Genomic DNA, 23,756 nt, shown 5'->3' with positions numbered 1-23,756 from the left:
CCCTACAAGTTGACCCATACAACAAATAACGTAACGACTGTTGAATAACGGATACCAATAGAAAATATTAAAATATGAATTATTACATTTTTTTCTGGCGTTAAGAGTATTAAATAAAAGCGGTCATGGTTTAAGGCTGTTTTTACTTTAGATAGTATGCTTCTAGAGGCTAGGAGTGAAGCTAAATAAAAAAAACTATCTCAGAAATGGCTGCTCTGATTGGATTGGTATTTAAGTAATGTCTCAAGATAGTTTTTGTCTACTGTATTTTTAATTGAATTGAAATTATTAGTTATAACAGAAATATTTTAACAGAAAAATATCTTATTTAAAATCTAAATAAAATTCAAAACTTTGCAAGAATATGTCATTTTGATTTTGATTGAGGGGTAAAAATTTAAATTAAAATATGCTTAAAGCCATTAGAAATATAGATAATTTTCTGAATAATGCAGCTACTCACTAATTATGGTGTGTACGATCTTTTTCTCTTGAAGTTAGAATGTTCTCTAAGGTTGTAAAAATGTCTATATACTAGCGGCTACGCCCCTTAGTGGTGAATTCTCTTTGGAACCCTCCCCCCAAAAAGAAGAAAAAGAATCCAATGCAAAGGAGAGAAAGATAAGGTAGATAACAAACACTCAGACAGACATCTTGTTACTTTAAATCAGTATCGCGACTAACTTAATCACTTAAGAATTACATTTACTAAATGTATCACAAGATTGTCTATTTTTTGTATTATTGACAGTCAAACAAACGGACATACATAACAAATTAATACAGAAAGTATTCGCTTTAAAAATGTCAAATGTAGTATTTCAATTACAGAAAAATATTTCTGAAATTCTATTACTTTAAAAGGTGTTCTTTCAATAACCTCCATATAAATAATAGCTAAGATTTTTAAAACATCCATGTCACCTTAAAGATTCAGCAATTTGAAGAAAAAAAATATACTTTAACAGGTTAGGTTAGGCTCGATTAAGGGTTAGAAAAGCCCCACAGTGAGGAAGGGGACACTCGGCAGTTTATTTCACTAGTTCTCAAAGTTTTATAATAACGTTTTCTTATTCGTTTGCTTAACAATTTTGGGGACTTTGATTGAATTTGATTGGTTGGTTCATTAAATTGAGTGCCATACATTTCAACCACTTACTTTAATCCAAAGAAGGGCTAATTTTATGTATCATAATTTGGGATATACATAAATCTATCGACAATTGTCTTATCCCTTGGGTTTTATAGAGATAAACCTTTAATAACAGGGCGAATTTATATTAATTTGCTAGTATTCTGCGTTAGATTTTAGGTGATTTTGAAAAACAACCAACTTCACTTAAAGTATTTAAAAGTAAATATTTCGTTGACAATTTGGTATTCTGGTTTTACCTTTAATTATTTTTATTTTAAGCCAATTTTAGCCTTGCTTTTCCCCAAGGAGGGAGGGGACATCAGCCTGTAAATTATTAGGGATATTCAATGAAAGAACCCATTTTTTTGAGACAATGAATACAAAAACGTTGTTAGAAACTTTTGGATACTAGTTTAATGTTAATTATACTGTTTAAGAATCATGAATTAGCATTTGAAATCGGTAAAAAAAACCAGAAATTAACGAGCGTACATTTATACCCTAGTTATAATGTAGAACTGCTACTAAAAATTTAAGAGAAATATTTAGAAAGTCTTAAAATTTTTTAAAGTCAAAGTAGTTATTTATATTTGTCATAAAAATAGCAAGGATTGCTTTAACCAATTTTTTTTTGCAGGGGTCTAAAGGGATAATATAATAGCCGATGAATTGATGTACATCTACATTGATGATTTACAATAAGTGGTTGCATTGTTTGAATTCTCAACTTAATAAACCATCCAATCAAAATGAAAGTCCCAAAAGGTGTTTATCCAACGAATAATAAAACGGTATTTGAAAACTTTGGGGACTAGCGTAATATCTCAATGTCCCCTCGCGGTTGCTTTTTTGACAATATTTCTTATTTCCATATTCATTCCGTATGACTGTGTGCAGGATTGGAACCAGTTCTTTGTCATACTGAAAAATCATGTATAGCATCGTATTATAGTCAATTTTCTATGAATTTTAAACTAAAATACTAGATTTATTAACCCGGGCTAGACAAATATGGTTTTAATCTTGAATTTTTTAAAATTTAATATTCGTGTAAAACTATCTATAATACGATGCATTAAATAGCTATTTTTAAATTCAATTTAGTCTACATAAACAACAAAAGTTCGATTTTGGAAGTACAGGCGGACAGACAACGTTAGTTATAGAGAATCCTCGTTATCTTATTTAATAGATATTTCAAAAGATTTTTAGAAAACTTGTCACTTTCCTGACACACCAGCAGTTGAAATATCTTTACTCTAGGGAAAAGGACTTCTGCTTAACTGGCTACAACCCCCCCCCCACTCCCTACTCCTGCAAATTCTAAAATTTACCCCCTGTTGTTTTAGACACACCCCCCAATTAGAAAAAAATAGTTATGGTAGGGGGGAGTTTGGGGGTATGTCGCCCCCACAAGTTGAAAAATTAAGTGGTTAAATAGTTTTTGTGAGTTTTTTGACAGGTTTTTAAATAAAGTATTTGGTTTGCGCTGGCTAAAATATTTTAACCTATTTTTAAAACAAGGATGGTAACATCCATGAAAGATACATTTTAGTTCTTCAAATATTGTAAATAATTGAAAGGAAACTTCAGGTTTTAGGCTATTTTACGTTGTAGTAAGTCTAACCTTTTTTTTTCTTTCTCAAAAATGTATACCTTTCTCGTTCTTTTTTTTCACTCTTCTCATCCTTCCCTTCTATCTTTCTCCCTCTCTCTGTTTATATTTATCTATCTATCTTCTTTTCTCTATCTATCTACGATTTAGCTCTTTATCTATTTAACTATCCTCTCTCTTTCTCTCCCTAGTTTTACTTTTCATTTATGTTTTGCTATTTCATTTAATTGTTTTACTTTCTTATTGTTCAGCTACCTTAGACATAATTCTCCTCGTTTTGTTATAAGCATGCATGCGTAGCAACACTACAACTTACTCTACAGGTTTGTACGTCCTATGTGTGTGGGCTCAGTACCACCATGAAGATATCATACTTTTAATTGAATTGTTTTTCTACTGTTTGTCATATTCAAATTTGTCTCTAGCTGTTTAATACAATTAGTAGATGTTTTAATAAAACCACCTTTAATAAAAAAGAGCATGCCTCGCTTGCAGTATAAAAATGTACACTCTTAACATTAAAGTAAAACAATAGATGGGGAAGGGGTTAGATATCTGTTTGTCCCCACCCCGTGGACCCTTTGCTGACTTTCAATTGGGTCTTTGAATATCAGCCAATAGTATCATAAATTTTAACAGCCAAGTCGCTACAAAAGAGCAGAAATAAATTTGGTAGCAGACAAAAAAAGCTTCTTAAGACTGAGGCTATTTAGTTGTCTTGTTTATACATACTTCCATACTTATTACATTTATTATTTAAACCATACCTCGTCAAAATATAAGCATAATAAATGAAATTATATTTATAGTAAATGCCTTGATCTATAAGACGAAAGTTGTACAGTCTAATAGACGTAGTTAAATTCTATAAAAAAAATTAGATTTTTGAACTTTATATTTAACTACTTTATATTTTGTTTAGCTTTAAAGTATAACGACTAAAATTATGACATTATTGTTATTTTGAAGGGGTCTTCTTTATTCATTTTTCATATGATTTTACAATAAGCACTGTTGAATATAGTTGTAGTTTTAAACTGAAGCTTTTACACATCTCTGTGGAAAACTATAGATTTAAAAGGTTCCATGAGGATTCTTTTAATAAAAAGGTATAACGTTGAAAGCGCTTGTAACGTTTGTAGTGGATGTACAGAGAATATATGCGTGGATATTATGACAGGGAAAAAGTTCGACAGTTTAGGTTGCTAAAATGGAACTCTGTTTATTGTTCAGTTAATTCATCCAGTAGGAGTGATGTAGAGGATAGGGTAAAAGGGGTGAGTTGGGAGTATTGTTATTTTAGCCTGCTACAAATTTCACTTTATTAGAGAACATGAAAATCTCGTGTACGATCCAAGTATTAATATAGTCAATACCAGAAAGTCTTTTTCTTTGAGCTTTCATTTTATGGTTAATTTTAATTAATGGAAAATATCTATTTTCAGAAGAAAAAAAAATATTTAAAAATTCCAAATTATTTGCATTGTGCCTATTATGTTTTGGTTATGTTTTTATTATTCGCTTGTTTGTCATATATGTTGTTGGTCCTATACTGATTCCTAGGACAATAATATAATACTATAATACCCTACGATCTTAACTGAAAATATACTGTTATTCTAACAAAACAGAATAATTTTAGAAATTGTCATAGGTGATATTTTGAACTGTGCCCCATTCATATGTTTGACATTATAATTGACTTATACTATTCAATTCATATATTATAATCTAAAAAATATGAAGAATTTTAATTTTTGAAATTTTGCATATTTGTATGTGTGTGTCCCTGTCAAGCTTTTGTGCTCATTTCATTGTATAAAATTAACAAGATGTCTGTCTATGTGTGTGTGTGTGTGTGTGTCTGTCTGTCATTCTGTACCGAAGGATCTCGCTAACCGCTGGACTGATATGGTTCTTTTTTACAGTGAAACTCTACCTAGCCCGCCACGTGAAATATCTATTTTTATATATAAAAAAATGATAGAGTGTTGATCAACACCGCAAGGCCCCATGAGGCTAGGGTCGCAGCAGCTATTGAAAAATTAAGTAAATAAACTCTGTTGTTATTTCAATTTTTGTTGATTTTTTTCTGTGAGTGTATTTTAAAACAATTAATAATGTTACAAGTCAAAATCAGAATTAGGAATAAATATTCCCAAAAAAAGATTTGTGAGGGAGAGGGAGGGACTGTAAATTAGTACCCAACACTCTATCTCGTTAAATCTTGATTGGTCGGTTCTAATTATCAGTTCTCAAACTTTTCCATTGCTAATTTTAATTTACAGAAGGGTTAATTATGTTTATAGAAGCACATGAAAGCGCCAAAAAAGGAATATTTTACGCGTGTTTTCTCTAGCCAAACACCTATAGGTATCATTAATTCTCGGCTATTTCAGATTATTTGAAGTCTTTCGTATTTCGATATGCGAACATAAAATGGGTAAAAATCAGCCGTTTAACCGCTAGCAGCCAGTAAATTACTTTGCTTTTTACAAAGGATTGGATACTTTAATATTTTATATTTCTAAAACCATTCCATGTAAAAAAAAACTAAGTGGGTAGTTAACTTGGCTTATGGATTTAATTTATTATTAACTTAAGAGAAAATAAAACAATTAATCTTAAACTTTTAGCCCCCTGTGGGGATCTCCCCCCTCCCCTTAAAAATATACCCAAGGCCCTTTAAAATTTCTCACACTACCCATTATTTTATAACCCCCCTAAATCCCCCCCCCCCCTTAGAATAAAATTCCCATACCGCCTATTAATAGATTTCTCGTAAAACCATCGTTTTACACCCCCCCCCCCCCCATCCCTCACAAAACATGAGGTGGTCGTTTGGAAGGAGGGGTCGATGACAAATTAATGCCACGCTGTATCATGGGATGGGGGCGTGATTGAAATGTGTAGTATACTCCTTTGATTAAACTCAATTTACGGGTTTTTATATAATTGCAACGTAGTTATAAGACTTTTGGTAGCAATAAATTGAGACGTTGGGTATCCCTCTAACTGAACCGATTTTTGATTAGTCAACGGTCTAAATTTGTCTCGGCCAGGATATGATTAAAAGCCTAAATCGGCCAAGGAATAGCCGAGTACAATATTTTTAAACTTAAAAAATTAAAAATAAAGAGCTAAATGATTTATTGCGTCTTTCTCTTTTTATCGACAGACGCACTTGGATATATTATTTTCATAATTAATTATATGTATTTCCCATGTTAACGTCACCTTATGTGTAAATTTGGTGAGCTACATTATTGAATAGCGTTGTTAAGTTAGGATGGAAGAATTTTGTAATGAAAGCAAAAGTGGGGTAGAGGATAAGGGATGGGGTAAAACGGGTTATCATAATGTTTTATTTTCTTGACTTTAAGTTAAACTCTATCGGAAGGAGGGGGAGGTTAATATCGGAGGCGTTCCTATTAATAAATCTTGGCGATTAAATTGGATTAAAGACATTAAATAAAATCAATTCTAAAACTGAACGCTGAAAATCCTTTTTTTATTTTCATCTTTTCTTTAGTTTATTATACTTTTATATTTAGATGAGGTTGATCATTAAAGTAACAAGGATGACAATATCAATATAGCGAATAATAGAAGGGTCTGTTTTAGTTTATGAAAATAGCCCAAAACCAACCATAAATTTAATACTTAAACGGTTCAGTGATTAGCGAGATCTTAAAAAACAGCAACAACATTACAATGTTTTATAAATATCGAACAAAATATTAGGAATACAAATAATCTTCCATTAATCTATCCCCTCCTTTATATTTCTTTATCATTTAATCCCTTTTTATTGATTTTATGACTTCTTGAGTCTTTAAGAAAGAAAATAAAAAGGTTCTCATAAAGGATTAGGTTTAATCACGGGGGATGGGGAATTGACATTGGACTGTAAATTATACAGGTACCCAAAGTTTTAACTTGTTAACTTAAAAACTCCGATTACTTTTCTTAAATCATATTTTATATTTGTTCAAAGAAGCAATGTCTATAATTTTCAACCATTAATTCTAATTTAATTTTCAAAGAATTATAATTTCTGAGTGATTTTCTTATTTGAAGCTTCTGTAAAAAAACGAGAACTCAATCGGTTCAGTGGTTAGCGTGATCTATGTTACAATTTTACTAAATTATTGTCTTAAAACTTGTGTGAGTTTACAAAACACATTTTAATGTCTTGGGAAAGTTTATTTTTATCACCCCAAAATTAATATTATTATCCCACTCCCCATGAAATTACTAAAACCACCCCCGTTGATTAATTTTTATTGATTATTTGTTCTGATTAATCAGTAAATCTGTGATAATTTTGATTAATTATTATTTTTCAGATTTATTACACCAAGCATAACAACATCCATAAGTAGCGAAGCTCTTAAATACAAAAGTAAAAAGATACATTTGAGTATACATCAGAATTTACATTTAAATCTTCACCAAAAAAAAAATTGAGACGTCTTTATTTAATATCAGCCTAAAAAATCAGGTACCTTGATTTTTAAAAATTGCCCGTAGTTAACTTAAAACATATATGAAGCTTACCTAAATTTGAGAACTCGATCGGTTCAGTGGTTGACAAGATTTTAACTGACAAATCATAATTCTTCCTTCTAATATAAGTATATAATAGAAATAAGATGAACATATGTTAAAAAAGAATAGGAACATTTTTTTAATTGTACCATATTCTTATCCTTTACGGTCGGACAGACACAGCCAAATATAGAAAAACTTCTTTTTAATAGGGCCATATATAAATTATAGGGCTATATAAAAATATAAATCTTGATAAGTGGTTTTATTATTTACCAATTATAGATGGGAATAAAAATAGGGTTCTGGGATAAATATGTCAAGGATGACAATATCCATAAGTTGCGAAGCGAAAAGGGTCATAGGAGTTATAACAACAAAGTCCAGACATCTATCTATAAATGCGCTCAAGAAATCTTTTTTTGTTTTTAAAAAAAATATTTTAAATGGATGTAAATTTGTCAAAAGTTGGATATTTTTCAGTATTAGATTATCTTTGTCATTATTTTATTTATGCTAATTTTGATTTATTTTTGTTAATTTTTATGTATTTTTTATAGTGTTGTTTGGATTTTTGCCAATGATAGATGTATTTATGGCTGTTACTTTTAAATGCTACTGTAATTTTGGGAACACAGTAATAGTGTCTGACTCATTATGACGTAACAAAAAAAAAGCCAATGAGAGGCCACTATAAATTTTACCATTGGTCAATAACGGCCTCTCATTGGCTAATTTTTTTTGTTACGTCATAATCAGTCAGACACTATTACTGTGTTCTAATTTTGGAAGAAATTCATAAAATTTGTCAACCAATTATACAAATCTAAATTTATTAAATACCCATCTACTACAAAAGTGGCAGTTACTTTAAATACGACTGTATTTTTTGGCAAAAGTTTATATATTATGACAAGAAAACACTAGCAGTCTAAGGCGGTGGTTAATGTATTTTTGCCGAAGTTAAAACATTTTGACAAAAAATAAGATGTATTTCTGCCGGTTCTAAAAATGGTAGTGTCCTAATAGGTATGACTTAGTAAATTGTATCTAAGGCATCGCGGCTACTTGAAATATTAATGTACTTTTGCATTGGCAGAAGTTTATATATTTTGTTAAAAAAACTGCTGTATTTTTGCCAGTTGTAAATATGACAGTATTCAAAACTTTTCTCCCCAGTAATAGTTTTTCTCAATGGAGATATTTAAGTAGATATGGGAACATTTACTTTATTACTCTTTACTTTTATAGATTTTAATAACTTTTATTGCTGTTTAATAGTTTAATCTTCTTGAAAAAAGGTTTGATATTTTATTAAAGTAACTGGTGGCTATCAGGGAGGGAGGGGACATTGGACTGTAAATTACACTGGTACCCAAAGTCTTATAGCAACGTTATCTTTGTTAATAGGAGACAGCGTAAAGAGGCACCAAAAAAATGACGTCTTACAATAAAGTTGACCAATGAGAGGCCAGTATGTACTAAAATTGACCATTAGTAAAATTTATACCAGCCTCTCATTGGTTATTTTATCGTATGACGTCATTTTCTGGTGCCACTTTACGCTGTCTCGTTTTTAGCCCCTAATTTATTTCAATATTCGTGGAAAATTGTCTATAATACGAAACTATACGTAAATTTTCAGTTTGGCTGAGAACTGATTTTAATTCTATTGGAATCGAAGCCACTCTGGAAAAAATATTATTAAACATTTATTAACAGAAAAACAATAGGTATATAAATTCTTAGAGTTATTTACTTAATAGTTAATCTTAAATGCATAAGTGTATTTTCAAAACAGCTAAATCATAAGATAAAATGACGAACAATTTTTTAAAAGGCAAAGTTCTACAAATAATAAAGGAAACAAACAAACTTTTATCCTATTACATAAAGTAGTAAAGTTTTTTGTCTGTAGCGAAGGATCTCGCTTACTGCTGAACAGATATAGTTCTCCTTAACAATGTAGCTTTTCTTAGATCCTGGATAGGTTTATAACTATTTTTGGGAAGGGTACCACCAACCCAAAAGAAATCACCCATAATAAAACCAAACCCGAAAAACCCCAAAAAGTTAAACTATTTTGAAACAAAAAATTTAAAATGTTGGGAGGTTCGAACTTCTCTCACATGCATCAAGTTCCCCTAGAAGTGTCTAGGGGCGAAGCCTCTAGTAATTAATAGAGTCAGGGATCGGAAGCCGCGCGTAAGCCGCGTGTAAGCCTCAGTGAAATCTTCATGTTATCACTATAAAATTCAGCTGGCTTTATAAAACTGCTCTTTAGCAGACAATCCTTCTTTCTGAAATTTTTTTTTATGCTCAAAAGCAGGTTTAAAACTGAGGCTTATGCGCGGCTGAGGCGCGGCTGCCGATCCCTGAATAGAGTAACAGCGCTTTTAATGAATAAACATAATAATTAGGAACTCAACAAAGTTTCTAAGTTAATCTACCGTAAATTTATTTTATATGTCTTTACTTATTTTTAGAGATACTATACGCTCATAACATATTTCTTAATCATTTAATGATTCACCTTTTTGAACTACAATTTTCTAAATTGTTCTTGCTATTAATTTGTATGAGTTTATTTGCAAAAACACTTTTTAATCTCTATACATAACAAATTAACATAACTTCGATTCAACTTGAAATGTTTTAATACTACTATTCCATTTACAAGAGAGTATAGATACAAATTCAAATGTAATATTATTGTCTTAAATAACTCTAAAACCAACCTTAAACTTAATCAGGTGTTAACATAAGCAATGTTAACAATGCAGCTTATAATGCTTAATATGAAATGACATCATACCAAACAAATGACCAATGATAGGCCAGTATACATTTTACAATTGGTCAATTACAATGTATACTGATATTTGTTTTGTATGACGTCATTTTTTATTAGGTACTAAAAGCTGCTTCAATAAAAATAATTAAGGAGTATTAAATTAAAAGTGGAAAACAATCATTATTTAGACCAAATGATTGTTTTTCTGCTCTTTGAATTGACGCCTATCAAGAAAATTTGAATGTAATACAATATGATTAATGACTAATGGTTTATATAATTCTTTTTTATGAAGTTTTAAGGTTTTATTTGTCCGTTTAGATCTAAATCCACTGATCTGATATTTTTTTTCTTTTAGGGAAGCTTCACATAGGTCCCAAAATCCACGGCACTTCATTAGGGATAGTTATGGATATTAGAGGCTAACTTAAATTCTTTATTATGCATGTTTTTAATAACAGAGCGAAAAGTTATTTTTTTACATACAATTTTCAAAATTGTATTTCCCTCCAATAACATTATCTTTACGCCATATCTATGTTTATATTATCAGTTCCAGTACAACAGATTAACGACCTTTTATTTGCGTGACCTTTTTCTGGAAGTCTTACTGTGCATAGTAATGAATTGCACCAGTTTGTGTATCATGGCGTTCCTTTTCCTTTTACATAACAGCACTAGTTAACGTCTTATAAATGACGGGGTTTGGGCAAGACTTGTTTTTTTTTATATGTAAAAGTCACAGTTTTAACTTCTATTTCTTTTGATAATAAGTTTTTTATTAAAGACTATAGATGCAGCTTTAACATAAAAAAGTTTTGGTTCTCTATCCTATTAAATTCCATAATATAGTTGTTATGTTAAAGAGAATTAACAGGTGTAAGTATTAAGTATTATATGTTTTAGTTGGGTATTTTAGTTGAATACAGTAAATTAATCAAGAACACAAAAAGAGACCAATCGCCTTTACAATGGTCCCCAAAGTTTTCTTAATCGGTGGTTCAACAACTGTGGGGACTTTGATTGAATTTCAATTGGTTGGTTCATTAACTAGAGTGTCTAAACTTTTAAATCACTAATTGTTATTTACAGAAGGTGTAATTTTGTGTATCATCATTGGGGATGTAGACCATTTTATCGTTCATTGCCTTATCCCTTTAGACCTCTGATTAACTACAGTCAATAATTTTGTGTATCATCATTGGGGATGTACATCGTAGATTCCTGAATTTTACGCTTAATTTTATTCTTTTTATTTCAATTTTCCTACTTTGTTAAGTAATGTTTAATGTAAATATTAACTTCTGGAATGATAATCTAGTAAACTACAGGGAAAAACGGATAGGTTGCAAAAGTATTTTAATATGTATCCAAAATATTTATTAAACTAGATGTAATTCAAGCTCTAAATTAGTATATTGAACCAAATGTTAAGCTTTAGTTGACAATGAACCCTTTAATTACACACACTTTGTCTTAGATTATTAACAATTAGATCACATTAATCGTTAGAAAATGTACATAATTTAGAAGTAATATATGCATGTCTTTAAATAATAAGTCATTTATGGTTGAATTCCGTAGAATATAACTTTGATTGAAGAAATTCTATTATCTAAAATTGTATACCCTTGTTTTTCAGATTGAATCATTTGTGACAGTTAATTAAGCAGTAAGAAATTGCTGTATATGAGGTTAAAAAATCTCTCATGTACCTACTCCTGATCCCTGTATAAATTGCCAAAAGCAAAAAAAGGATAAAATTGTTTTTGTTTATTAATTTTAACGTGAAGAATAATAAGTAAATAAGAATAAATATTTAGAAATACATTTTATTATTATTTTTGATTATTTCAAATCAAAATATATACAAATTAACATTCGACCCTTTTTAATCCTATCAAATTAAGGTTTTTTTATTGTCTATAGCTTAAAATTTAAATAAATTTTGAACCAATTGAGTTCACTCTTCACCTGTAATGGTTTTAGGCCATTCTATTTTCAGAATCAAAATTTGTAAAATGTTATAAATCTTCTTCTCTGAGAGGGATTGGACATTGTTCTGTAGATAATGCTAGACCCCAAAGATAATAATTTAATCTAGGGAGGAAGAGAACATTGGATGTTGAAATATACCGATGACCAAAGTTTTCTAAAACCTATGGATACCTTTAGGAAATCTTGATTGGTTAGTTCAAACTAGCAGTGTATAAACCTTTTTATGTTCTTTAATCTAAGGAAGTGGTAAATTTGTTTATCATCATTGGGGATGTATATCAAATTATCGTCCATTGTCTTATTTGATATGATTCTGTATTTAAAGATAACATATGAAACGATTTTCTTTTTTTTTACTTTGTAATAGTTTACTGTTCTTTGTTATAGTATTGTTGCTGTGCTACTTATGGACAAAACTATCCTTGTTTTATATTTTTTTTAGTTCGCAAAAGACTAAAGTTACTTGGTACTTAAAACATAGACAATTTAACCAATATTTTTACCTTAACAAAATGGTGTTTTTACTTAAACCTTTTTCTTGGCCTCCGAATACATTCCCTTTTTCTCAATCTTTGGAAAAAAATCATTTTTAGCTACTGGGATTGTTGAAGACTCTTAGTATTTTTCAACAATAAAATTGATCTTCAGGAGGGGCAATTTTGTCTATCATAATTGAGGCTGCGCCCCTAGTATCTAGGGGTTTCACTATTCAAAGAGGCAAAAAATGTTGCCTAAAACTATACAAAGTCTTGAATCTAAAATGAAATAACCTGAAACCGTCCTAAGACCTGTGTTAACCTTCCCTAATGTGGAGAACTCGATTGGTTCAGTGGTTATCGATATCTTGAGCTTCCGACATAAAAACGTTACTAATTCATATAATAGGACTGTTCTGATAATTATGATCCCTGCTAAATTTAGCCTTCTATCGTTAATAAGAGTCAAGAAAATCATGTATCCCCGTTGCTGTAGGTTCAGAGTAGGCTGTATAGTAGCTTTGATAGTTGCTATATATTTCAAAAAATGTGTTTCTGAAAGTTTCAAGTCGATAGGACATAACTTAAATTTCTTTTTCAGTACATAATTTTTTCCGTTATAAATGAAGAAGCTTATTTGTCTCTGATATTGGATAAGACTTCTCTTATCTTAATGGAGTTTATTGCTTGGGGAAAATGTCCCCCCGGGGGCTACTTACCAATGCAATTCAAAGGTTGGGGGGAGGGGGGGTTTACAATGTTGGGGGGGGGGGGATTATGGTGTAAGCAGAGATGTAGGTATATTTATACTAAAGACAAGTATATCAATAAGTAGCGATATTAAAACTCTATTGGGTAGGGCAGGTGCTTAAAACAGTTCCCTCTTAAAATATTTTTTGTCCCGATTGAATATACTAATAGAGTATTTACCTACTGAAATATCAAAATCATTAAAAATCGAAAGTTTTATTAAAAGGAAATTTCTCAAAAAAATTTTTTAACAATCATAATTATAAAATTAAATTAACATTGAATCTTTTTATTTAGGATTTTCAATTAAAAATACATTATAGAAAAAGTATCCAAAAAGAAATTGCAAGAGTAATTAATAATTTTGTAAGAAAAAGTTGAGAATCGTCTTCATTATTTATATTTAATGTTAAAGTTTATATAAAAATCAAAATAGCATATTAACCCATTAGTGATGAACCGACTTTTAACGCCCGGTTCCAGAAAATGCCGAAAAAAACCGGTTCTCAGTTTTAGGATTGCATCATTCTCAGTATGAATCCCCCCTCTACTACCCTGGTTTTCATTTCCCCCTGGAGCAGGCAGTTTTGCTTACTTCCGTTTGCCGGTATAGCTCAACAAAATTTGAAAACCAAGAAAAACGGGGTGATTTTAAAATACCCCTCCTAACTTTTTTGTTTATGAAGTAAAGTTAGTGATTTTTTTTCGTGAAATTTAAAGTTTATTGGCAACTACATTCATTTGTGAATTTGTTTTATTCAAATTATTATTTTTTATATCATTTTTTTATCGTTTTTTTACATTCTATATAGCTCCGGCTCGGCGCGAGTAAAGATACCTGCTAGTTTTATTGCCCTGCTCGGCGCGAGTAAAGATACCCGTCCACATATAATATCAAAGTTTTAAAACTTCTAGGAAACGGGCTTTTTTAACCAAAAAGGGCGGTACCTATAGCCAAAATCTTAAATGTGATATAAATCGTTTTGTATCTTACTTGTAGCTCTATCAATTACATGAGGTTATGTAGTTTTCTATTACGGATCGTATCGTAGTATTAGCTACTCTACAACTCACTTTGGATGTTCAAAAATTACATTTTTAACTTTTTGGGCCAAATAACGGGGTATTTAGGTCAAAAACGGGCTTTAATGCCGGGGGAAAGCACCAAAAAAACCCAAAAACGGTTATCAATGCCAAACGGTTTCTTTACTAGCACCGAACCGGGTTTTATTGCAACTTTCCTGTGCACGCTTCTAGAGCAAAACAAAAAAATTGGAATTCCGTTTTTACCATTATAACGCTTCCCTGAGATTTTCAGCTCGATCGGTCCATTAAAGTGGCGCTTGGCACTAATGGGTTATTTTAAATTAACACCTTACATAGCTATTTGACTGAAGGAAAAAACAAGTTCTATAGAGAATTCAATAGGTTTTTTGATAGACATAAAGAAAATTCTAGGAGTTTGTCATATTGCTTAGCTTTATAAAGAGAATAGCCAAATTCCCGCTATTTCTCCCAAGAAGGAACGGTCTGGATTTCGTAAGAATCATAATCTGAAAAAGTCCCAGATAGCCTTCTTTTTGAAAAAACTGTTTTCACCTTATGGCATCCAGTGATTTTAGAAAATCTTACAAAAATTATTACAGTGATTTGGCTACCAAAGACAAAATAGTAATACTACTTTTATCAAACCCACATTAGTTATCCTAATCTCTGAAATCCTATTTATTTTCAAGTGAACTGTGAATAGAATTGTGTTGAACACTAAAAGTCAGGACATTCAATTTCCAAGAGCACAGGGTCCACATCAGCTAATGCTCTGCCATCTACACAGTAAGCATCCTATATTATGAATGAGATAATGTTAAGATTTGATATTAAGATGAGAAAAATTTACGTTCACAGTCCCTTTAATTGTAATCAAAATTAATTCAGTCTTTACCTGGAATATTTGTAGACCATCTCTGAGATCTACCACCAACCACTTGATGTCACATGAGCACTCTAGTGGATTTCCTATTTAACAAAATAATAATTGCTTTATTTTATTAGTAGAGGTTTCGCCCCTAGCCTATAGGGGCTTTCTTTGCACCAAGAGATAATTAAAAAAAAATAAAGTACTACTTGGTAATGGTGGTGATCATAGTCTAATGTGTTTAATTTTTTTTTGGAAGGGGGATTTACATTTTTTTTTTGGGGGGGGGGGGGGTTGCGAAGAAAATAGCTTAAAACCACCACAGGACCAGTAGGTATATTCCTTGAAGAGTAGAATCCAATCAGTTCAGTGGTTACCGAGATCTCAAGGGACAGAAGACGGACAGACATCAAGCTACTTTGTATTATAGATAATAGAAAATTCCTATTAAAATCATTTAGTCCATGTAATAAAGTATTTTAGTATGGGCTACTATTTATTAAAAATTAAACTTTCAATTTGCTTAATGACATTTTTCATCAGAGGAACCTTTGGAGCACTGAACCCTTCCCCCCTCCTTTTTTTCAAATGGTTTGAAAATAATAAAGGGGTAATTTTTGTTTCTTGTTCTAAATAGGTTAAAGCCCCTCAAAGGTATAGGCTGTGCAGAATTAGGGCCCCTTCAACTACTGTTTTTTTCCAATTTTTTGTAAAACAAAGGGGAAGGGTTGTAGGAGCGTGATAGATACATTGTTTAATGTCTGAATAATTGGATGCTATAGACATTATAAAGGTGTTTTAAGTTCCATATAAAAATATATTTAAACTTGAAAACTTACCATAAAGATTAACACCTCCAAAGGCATTAGGGGTGTACAAGATATTCTCAACAAACGGTCTGAAATTCTTCTCTGGCAACTGATTGATTTGGTTGTAGTGTAGATCAACCCAGGCATTAGGATTAAGACTTCCCAAATCAATGGATTTAATTTTATTTTGGTACAACCAAATGATCCTGCAAGAAGTTACATAGGCAAAAAAGTCGTCAGGAATTTTTTCTACTTCACTATCTTGAAGCTCAAAAGATTCTAACCCAGGAAGATTGTACAGCATATTAGAAGGCAGACTTGATCCAGGGTAGTAATTCAAATACAATCTTTTCAAGTTAGGCATAGCTACATATGAGAAGGTTGACAATGCTGTCTCTCCTGATATAAATGGGTTATATAAGTTGAAGTTATACATAAATTTATAAATCTTGAGAAAGTCCACAAAATGGTCTCTTTCTTTAAATTACATCATATCTTTTATGATCCAAACTTGCACATCTATAATAGTAAGTGTAAGTATTTCTTTATTCTTTTATCAACAGTACAATACTAGAGCAAATTTTGCAGTGCAGGCTATTCTAAAACTAGGGTCAGTAATCTGTAATTGCAATTTAGATTCTTAATAATTGTTACCAAAAAAATACCATTTAACAAGAAAAAATTGTACTGAACTATCAAAATTAAACCTTTTTTTATAGCAAGCTTAACCATCTACTTCATTTTTTAAAATGAAATAAACAAGTTAGTACTCCATCAAAACAGCAAACAAGAAATAAACTTGTTGTGTTAAAGACTTAGATTTTAATATCTGTTGTATATTTTTTCATTTGTGTTTTCATCAAATTATTTTTACCCATGCCTGTGAATGTTAGATCTTGCAATGATAACAAAACTGATGGTGGGAATGGTTCAGAGTCATAGTTATAACTTTGAAGATTCAGATAAGTAAGATTGTTCAGGTTAACTAGAGTGCCTGAACCAAAGTCCCAATAGTGTCTAGCATAGACATTTAAAGAACTCAACACTGAATTAGAGTTTTTAAAAGCAGTTTTTTTGAATAGCACTGGTGTCTCATGGAGATCATCATAAACACTAACTTCGAATCTGTCCATTATTAGTTTACCTAAATTAGTTATTTATCAATACTACATACATTTAACGTGTTATATACCAACATGATGATCAATTTCTGTTGGTACTTAACAAGGTTAGAAAGATATCATAAATCATTAAAAATTTGTTTGAATAGTAAACAAAATATTTTTAATATATTTATTTAAAAGAACCATGGCATGTAGCAATAATCACTTAAATTAGTTTTGAACAAGATTCTTTCATATTATTTTAAATTGTAGTCTTAAATTTTTATTTTCCTAATTTTTATATACCTGTTGTATTTTCATCAAAGACAATGTGGGCTAAAGAAGATTTTGCAATGTAAACATTATAAAATTTGTTGTTTGTTTCATTAAAGTGTGAGAAAATTTCATGAATCAACTCAAGATCCTCATTCATCCAAAAGACGCAAGATAAGAATCTGTTGTAAAGGATAGGTAAACATTTTAGAAACAGAGTGAGGTTGTGGTATTGGTACAGAAATTTAGCTTTGGCAAATTTGTAATTGAAGGATTTGTATTTTTCATACATTTAAAAATTAGCAAAAAAGAACTTATTTTGTAGATTTGCAATATATCAATTTATAAAGTTACAGTTTCATAACATAATTACAAAAAAAACAGAATATCAATCTTTTCATTTACAATTAACAGACCTTGATATATCTAATTATATTAAAATTTTGTTGACCATTAATCCTGACCTGCCATAATATTCATCTGTCACATAATCAAACTGATGCCTTTTGATATTTTATTTTCATTTATTAAAAAAATAGTAAAGACTTTATATTTTGCTATTACATTATGCTATTGTACCTTCTTGTTCTATGAATCTTTTTTTCCAGAAAACAGATGAATAAGGTATCATAAAACAAGGATGACAACATCCATAAAAGCAAAGCTCTGAAATGGTAGGACAAACGAACATTAATTCTTGTAGTGTGTCAGAACTGAAAAATCAGAATATAAATGTATAAATGTTGAATCAAAATTTTAATTAAATTTGTTGAAAAACTGCTTAAATACAGGATAAATTTTAAGGACATACTTACGTTTTTAGAACTTGATTTTAGAGATGCTTCACTTTTAATATTGTACTTTGTTGTCCTAGGAATCAGTATTCCAAAAATCAAATCAATCAGATAATTTTATCATATACAAATTTGTTGTTAGAAAAGTTAAAAATCAACATGTTTAAAATGGACGTACTGACATTCTGGTAACTATTATAGAGTTTCTATGCTTTCTAAATCATATCCAACTACTACAGGAATCACCATGAAAAGTTTGAAATCAATAAGACAATTCTAACATGCCTAAATTTACGAAAAAAGCTATCTGTTACAGACAGACGGACGTACAGACGTACAGATGGACCGACCCTAATTATAAAAAAGCTTTGCTTTTAAAAATGACTTTCTGGTATCAATTATAATATACCACACTTTCTAAACTATTCCAAACTGTTACAGGAATCATCATGCAAATTCTAACAATTCTAACTTTCCTAACTTTAAAATTAATTATTCTGCTACATATGACCCAAGATATTGAAAAGCTTAATTTTAAAAAGTTTGAAAATAAATTTTTTCCTACAATCGCAATTTGGACCAATTGATTCAGGAGAAGGATTTGTACATTGAACATCTCTACTCTTTACACCTGAACAATTTTATCAGTTGAAGATTTACTATTAGCTTTAAAAAATAATAAAACCTAATTAGACATTAAAATGGGTAAAAATGGACAATTATATCCATAAGAAGCACAGGAAAGAATTAAAAATTAAGATAAAACTTTTGTCATGTGATGTTAGTTTTATCATGTCAAATTTTGAAGGGGTTTTTATATAGAAAAGAAATTGATTGAAAATGTAATCATTATTTATCTGCAATGAATAAAACTCATTTCTTCCAATAAAGGATCAACCTGACAACCAACTTTATTAAAACATAAAACATCCCCCATTAATCAGGGGATCAATGAGAGAAGCTGAAAATATTTAAATTATGCAATATGTGAAAGTGGCTAAATAGCAGTCTGAGTGCAATTTTTGAAAAATGATTGTATCAACCTCATAGGTAGAAGAAACTAAACAAAAAAAACTTTCATAGTTTATGTGGAAATTATATTTTTATTCATGTATTTACAAATCAAAATTTTAGTTGTAACCATCAAAAAAATATATGTTCCTACCTAAGTCTTTGTTGTAGTTGGATTGAATCTGAATGTTGAAAGCAAGAGTTGTTGAACAAAGACAAACCAACAAGAGAACATCAAGGTAATCAGGTAAAACCATTTTTCACTTCTGAAATAATTATTGAATAAATATTGATGACTGTTTTATTGCATGTTTCAACTTTCTTTTCAAAATTAATTTTTAAAAATGAAATTAGAAGAATGACAGCATTTATAAAAGTCAAAGGACAGAAATATTAATGTATACAAAGAGGATTTTTAAAAAAGAAATACATTATTAAAAATCATAGAGTTATTAACATAAGAATTTATCCATCTTTTGAAGATTTTAAATATGAGTTTGGAAGATTTTTGCTGAAATACTTTAGGTGATTTGGCTACCAAAGACAAATTAGTAATACTTATTTATCAAACCCACATTAGTTATCCTAATCTCTAAAACCTATTTTATTCTCAAGTGAACTGTGAATAGAATTGTGTTTAACACTAAAAGTCAGGACATTCAATTTCCAAGAGCACTGGGTCCACATTAGCTAATGCTCTTCCATCTGCACAGTAAGCATCCTAAAGAAAATATATAAGACTAGTCTTTACAATTAAAGTTACAAGATTTCCCTTACCATTCTCTTAGTGTCAGAAATTTAAATATTTTTTATTGTAATTTTATTGTAATCAAAATTAATTTAGTCATTACCTGGAATATTTGTAGACCATCTCTGAGATTTACCACCAACCACTTAATGTCGCAGGAGCACTCTAGTGGATTTCCTAGGAAATAAAATTATATTTGCTTGATTATATTAGAAAATTGACATTGAAATCTTCCAGTCTGTGTAATAAAGTGTTTTTTTGGGTTATTATTTTTTAAGTATTAAACTTTTAATTAATTAATGACATTTTTTCTCAAAGGACCTTTTGGAGCACTGAATCCTTCCCCCCCCCCCTTTTTATCAAATAAATTGAAAGTAACAAAGGGATAATTTGTTTATTCATTTACTAGGTTTGGGCCCTTCAAAGGTATAGGCTGTGCAGAGTTAGGGTCCCTTCAAGGATAAATGCACTGCAGGTTATACACAGATAAAACACAAAAGACAAATCCTGCTTTTTCCATTTTTTTGTAAAAATAAAGGGGACAGGGTTGTACAAGCTTAATAGATACATTGTTTATTGTCTAAATAATTGGACGCTTAAGACATAAAAAGGTGTTTTTAGTTCCATATACTTACTGTTATAGTTCCATATAATAACTGCAAAAAAGTATTTAAAATTTAATCTTACCAGCTAGATAAATACTTCCATGGGCATTAGGAGTATATAGGACGTTCTCAACAAATGGTCTGAAATTCTTCTCAGGCAACTGATTAATTTGGTTGTAGCCCAAAAAAAACCTGGCATCAGGGTTAAGACTTCCCAAATCAATAGTATGAATTTTATTTAAATCCAAATAAAAGCTCATACAAGAGGTTACATGGGTAAAGAAGTTGTCAGGAATTGTTTCTACTTCACTGTAATGAAGACTGAGAAAATCTAATCCTGGAAGATTGTACAGCATACTGGAAGGCAGAGTAGATCCAGGATAGTTAAGTATGATTAAACTTCTCAAGTTAGGCATAGTTACATATGATAAGGTTGACAATTTTGTCTCTCCTAATATAAAAGGGTTATATAAGTTGAAGTAAATAAGTTATATATAAATCTGCAGAAAGTCAAAAAATGGTCTATTCCTTATAATTTCTGTAGGTTTAAGTGTATCAAACTGATATAAAAAAAATTGATAACTTGTTAATGTCTGTTTCCAAGTTCTATGAAATAAAAAAAAATTTCAAAGTTGCTTAACGTACTTTTTACAATAGCTTAAAACTGGGTTGAAAATACCCTTTATTTTTATGTCAGCATATCTTGTAGGATCTATACTTGCACATACATTTTAGTATTGTGTAAGTATTTATTCATAAGATAAATTTGTACTGAAATATCCCAATTTAATCCTTTTTTATGTCTAGTTTAACTTTTTAAAAATGAAAAACAAGTTATTACTTCAGCAAAAAATCAAAAATTGCATGTTGTATTATTCCAATTCTTTATGTTACAGTAATGTAAAACTATATGATTTTAAAACACATAAGAAATAAACTTGTTGTATTAAATACTTAGATTTTAATATCTGATGTATATTATTTCATTTGTGCATCAAATTATGTTAACCCTTGCCATTGAATGATAGATCTTGCAATGAGAACAAAACTGATGGAGGGAAAGGTTCAGAATCATAGTCATAACAGTCAAGACTAAGATAAGTGAGATTGTTCAGGTTATCTAGAGTGCCTGGACCAAAGTTCCAACAGTTTGCAGAAATATAATTACCAAGTCCGACAGAGATAGAACCCAACACTGATTTAGAGTTTTCAAAAGCAGTTTCTTTGAATATCAATGGTGTCTCATGGAGATCATCATAAACATAAGCGTTGAATATCTCCATTATTAGTTTACCTAAAATCAATTATTTTTCACTTTCAAAATCTTTTTAAAAATGTCTTTGGGAGCATAATATGTAGCAATTATCATTAGAAGTGTGCTATTCTATAATAGCTTATAATTTTGTCAAGCTCTCTGTCCGTCTGTCTATTTATTTGTCTGACTGAGGTAATATAGACATTTCCTTGGTTGCTATTGGAAATAGATGGGTGAGTCCTTTGTAAATTTTTCACTTGAAATCGTCTGTCTATTTGTCTATCTGTCTCTCTTTCTGTGTTTCCATCTGTCTGTCTGTCTAGCATTCCATCTGTAATACTGTCTGTCTGTCTATCATTCTTTCTGTAGTAAGATATAAAAAGTAACTACAGATAAAAACCAAAACAGTTCTTTTTCTCAATTGCTTTTTTGAAACTTAAGATGGATGTAGCATTAAGAAATTAGGGCTCATGCTGTATGTTATTATTTTAATTTACCTGTTGTATTTTCATCAAAGACAATATGGGTTAGAGAAGACTTTGAAATGCGAACTTCATGAAATTTATTGTTTGTTTCATTGAATTGTAAGAAAATTTCATGAATCAACTCAGGATCCTCATTCATCCAAATATCGCAAGATAAGAATCTATTAGGAAAGGTAAACATTTTGGAAACAGAGTGAGATTGTGGTACTAATAAAGCAATTTAGCTTTGGCAAATTTGTAATTGAGGGATTTGTATTTTTTAATAACCATCTTTACTCCTTTATAGAAATTAAGTCTCATAAATTTATAAAGGGGGGGGGGGGTTTAATGCAACCATCTAGTAATCAATGTTTAAAGGGCGAATATAGGTTTGATATGATATGAGCTTATTTCAAGCGTGCAATTATATAGATTATAAATAACTTAAAGACATTGACATATTTAACTGTATAAGTCCGTTTCTAGCCTAAAACCGAACTGATTCGTCAATATAATTACGCCATTTCGCGTAACTAGTGTGGTTCCCTAAGAAATCCAAACATCCCTGCATCACACAAGGCTGCGTCGGAAGCTTGTATTATAAAGCTTTTGTTCAATCATAGTCATAATGAAGACAAAAGGAATGGGGAAAAAAAGGATGCTGCAACTTTTACTTTTGATCAAATAAATTTTTCATAACATAATTTTGTAAAAGTACATTGAAAAAGGGAGGGCTGAAAACTAATTTTAAAAAAATATTTCAAAATTAAAATATTATTTTTGTTTGCTAAAAGTTGTATCATGTTTGTGGGCTTCATAGGGTAAATATATTTTACATATTATATATTTTTATATAAATATATTGTATTCATCATGAATCAATCTAAAATCGTAGTAGAGAAAAAAAAATTAAAAACTTAATATTTATCTTTATGATGCACTATAAAGCAAAATTTTTGATGCTATTTAAAATTTGAATAAAATAGTTTATAATTAAAGAAAATAAACATTAAAATTATCATTTAAGATGCATGCCAATGAAATAATCAATTAATCTTAAGAAAACTAGTCAAAAAAAGTCTTGTAAAGGGCTAAAATAAACGATTTTGTAGGCCATCTGATTTATTATATGTTTAATTGAAACAGAAAATTGCAAAATTTACTTAAGAATTTTTTTGAATTTTTAAATTTGGCATAGATATTCTAAAACTATGTAATGGCACCTTTGATATAAGCTCATATCATATCGAACCTATATTTGCCCTTTAAATGGCACTTAGAATTAGAATTTTGATCTGAAATTGTGCATGAGTAATCCTTGGTAGGTCTATTTTCCCTAAATTGAACAAAAAGTTGGAAAAGTAGCGGCTAACAGCTGGTGGCTCATCCGTTTAGACATTTGTTGGGTATTTTCAAGCGAAATCCATCACGAAACCTCTCTCCACATAATGCTCTTTTCT

The 23,756-nt window shown here is 30.1% G+C and overlaps 2 protein-coding genes across 3 annotated transcripts in view; both read right to left on the bottom strand.

Moving 5' to 3' along the window:
- Window positions 1-14,975: 14,975 nt before the first annotated feature.
- The window catches only part of LOC145306455 (uncharacterized), a 16,736-nt gene continuing 7,955 nt past the window's right edge, over window positions 14,976-23,756 (bottom strand). The window contains exons 1-8 of one of the 2 annotated variants that reach the window (XM_080148551.1): window positions 19,379-19,509; window positions 18,777-18,844; window positions 17,884-17,924; window positions 17,453-17,601; window positions 16,924-17,187; window positions 16,074-16,442; window positions 15,262-15,335; window positions 14,976-15,161 (exon numbers count right to left, since the gene is read on the bottom strand). In XM_080148551.1, the coding sequence (XP_080004677.1) occupies window positions 15,084-15,161; window positions 15,262-15,335; window positions 16,074-16,442; window positions 16,924-17,187; window positions 17,453-17,601; window positions 17,884-17,924; window positions 18,777-18,844; window positions 19,379-19,481 (1,146 nt within the window). In that variant the 5' untranslated portion in view covers window positions 19,482-19,509 and the 3' untranslated portion in view covers window positions 14,976-15,083. Of the gene's footprint in view, window positions 15,162-15,261; window positions 15,336-16,073; window positions 16,443-16,923; window positions 17,188-17,452; window positions 17,602-17,883; window positions 17,925-18,776; window positions 18,845-19,378; window positions 19,510-23,756 lie in introns of those variants that run through there. The other variant, XM_080148552.1, reaches the window with a different exon arrangement.
- Window positions 19,575-23,756, bottom strand: part of LOC145306454 (oplophorus-luciferin 2-monooxygenase non-catalytic subunit-like) — an 8,402-nt gene continuing 4,220 nt past the window's right edge. The window contains exons 7-11 of the mRNA XM_080148550.1: window positions 22,330-22,478; window positions 21,593-21,871; window positions 20,660-21,028; window positions 20,076-20,149; window positions 19,575-19,945 (exon numbers count right to left, since the gene is read on the bottom strand). Of these exons, the coding sequence (XP_080004676.1) occupies window positions 19,868-19,945; window positions 20,076-20,149; window positions 20,660-21,028; window positions 21,593-21,871; window positions 22,330-22,478 (949 nt within the window). The 3' untranslated portion in view covers window positions 19,575-19,867. The remainder of the gene's footprint in view (window positions 19,946-20,075; window positions 20,150-20,659; window positions 21,029-21,592; window positions 21,872-22,329; window positions 22,479-23,756) is intronic.

Source organism: Acartia tonsa, chromosome 14 (genome assembly GCF_053477335.1).
Source record: "Acartia tonsa isolate MP-2025a chromosome 14, ASM5347733v1, whole genome shotgun sequence".
Lineage (NCBI taxonomy): Eukaryota > Metazoa > Arthropoda > Copepoda > Calanoida > Acartiidae > Acartia > Acartia tonsa.
The sequence above is the reverse complement of the archived record's forward strand: the minus strand, read 5'-3'. Positions and strand labels throughout refer to the sequence as shown.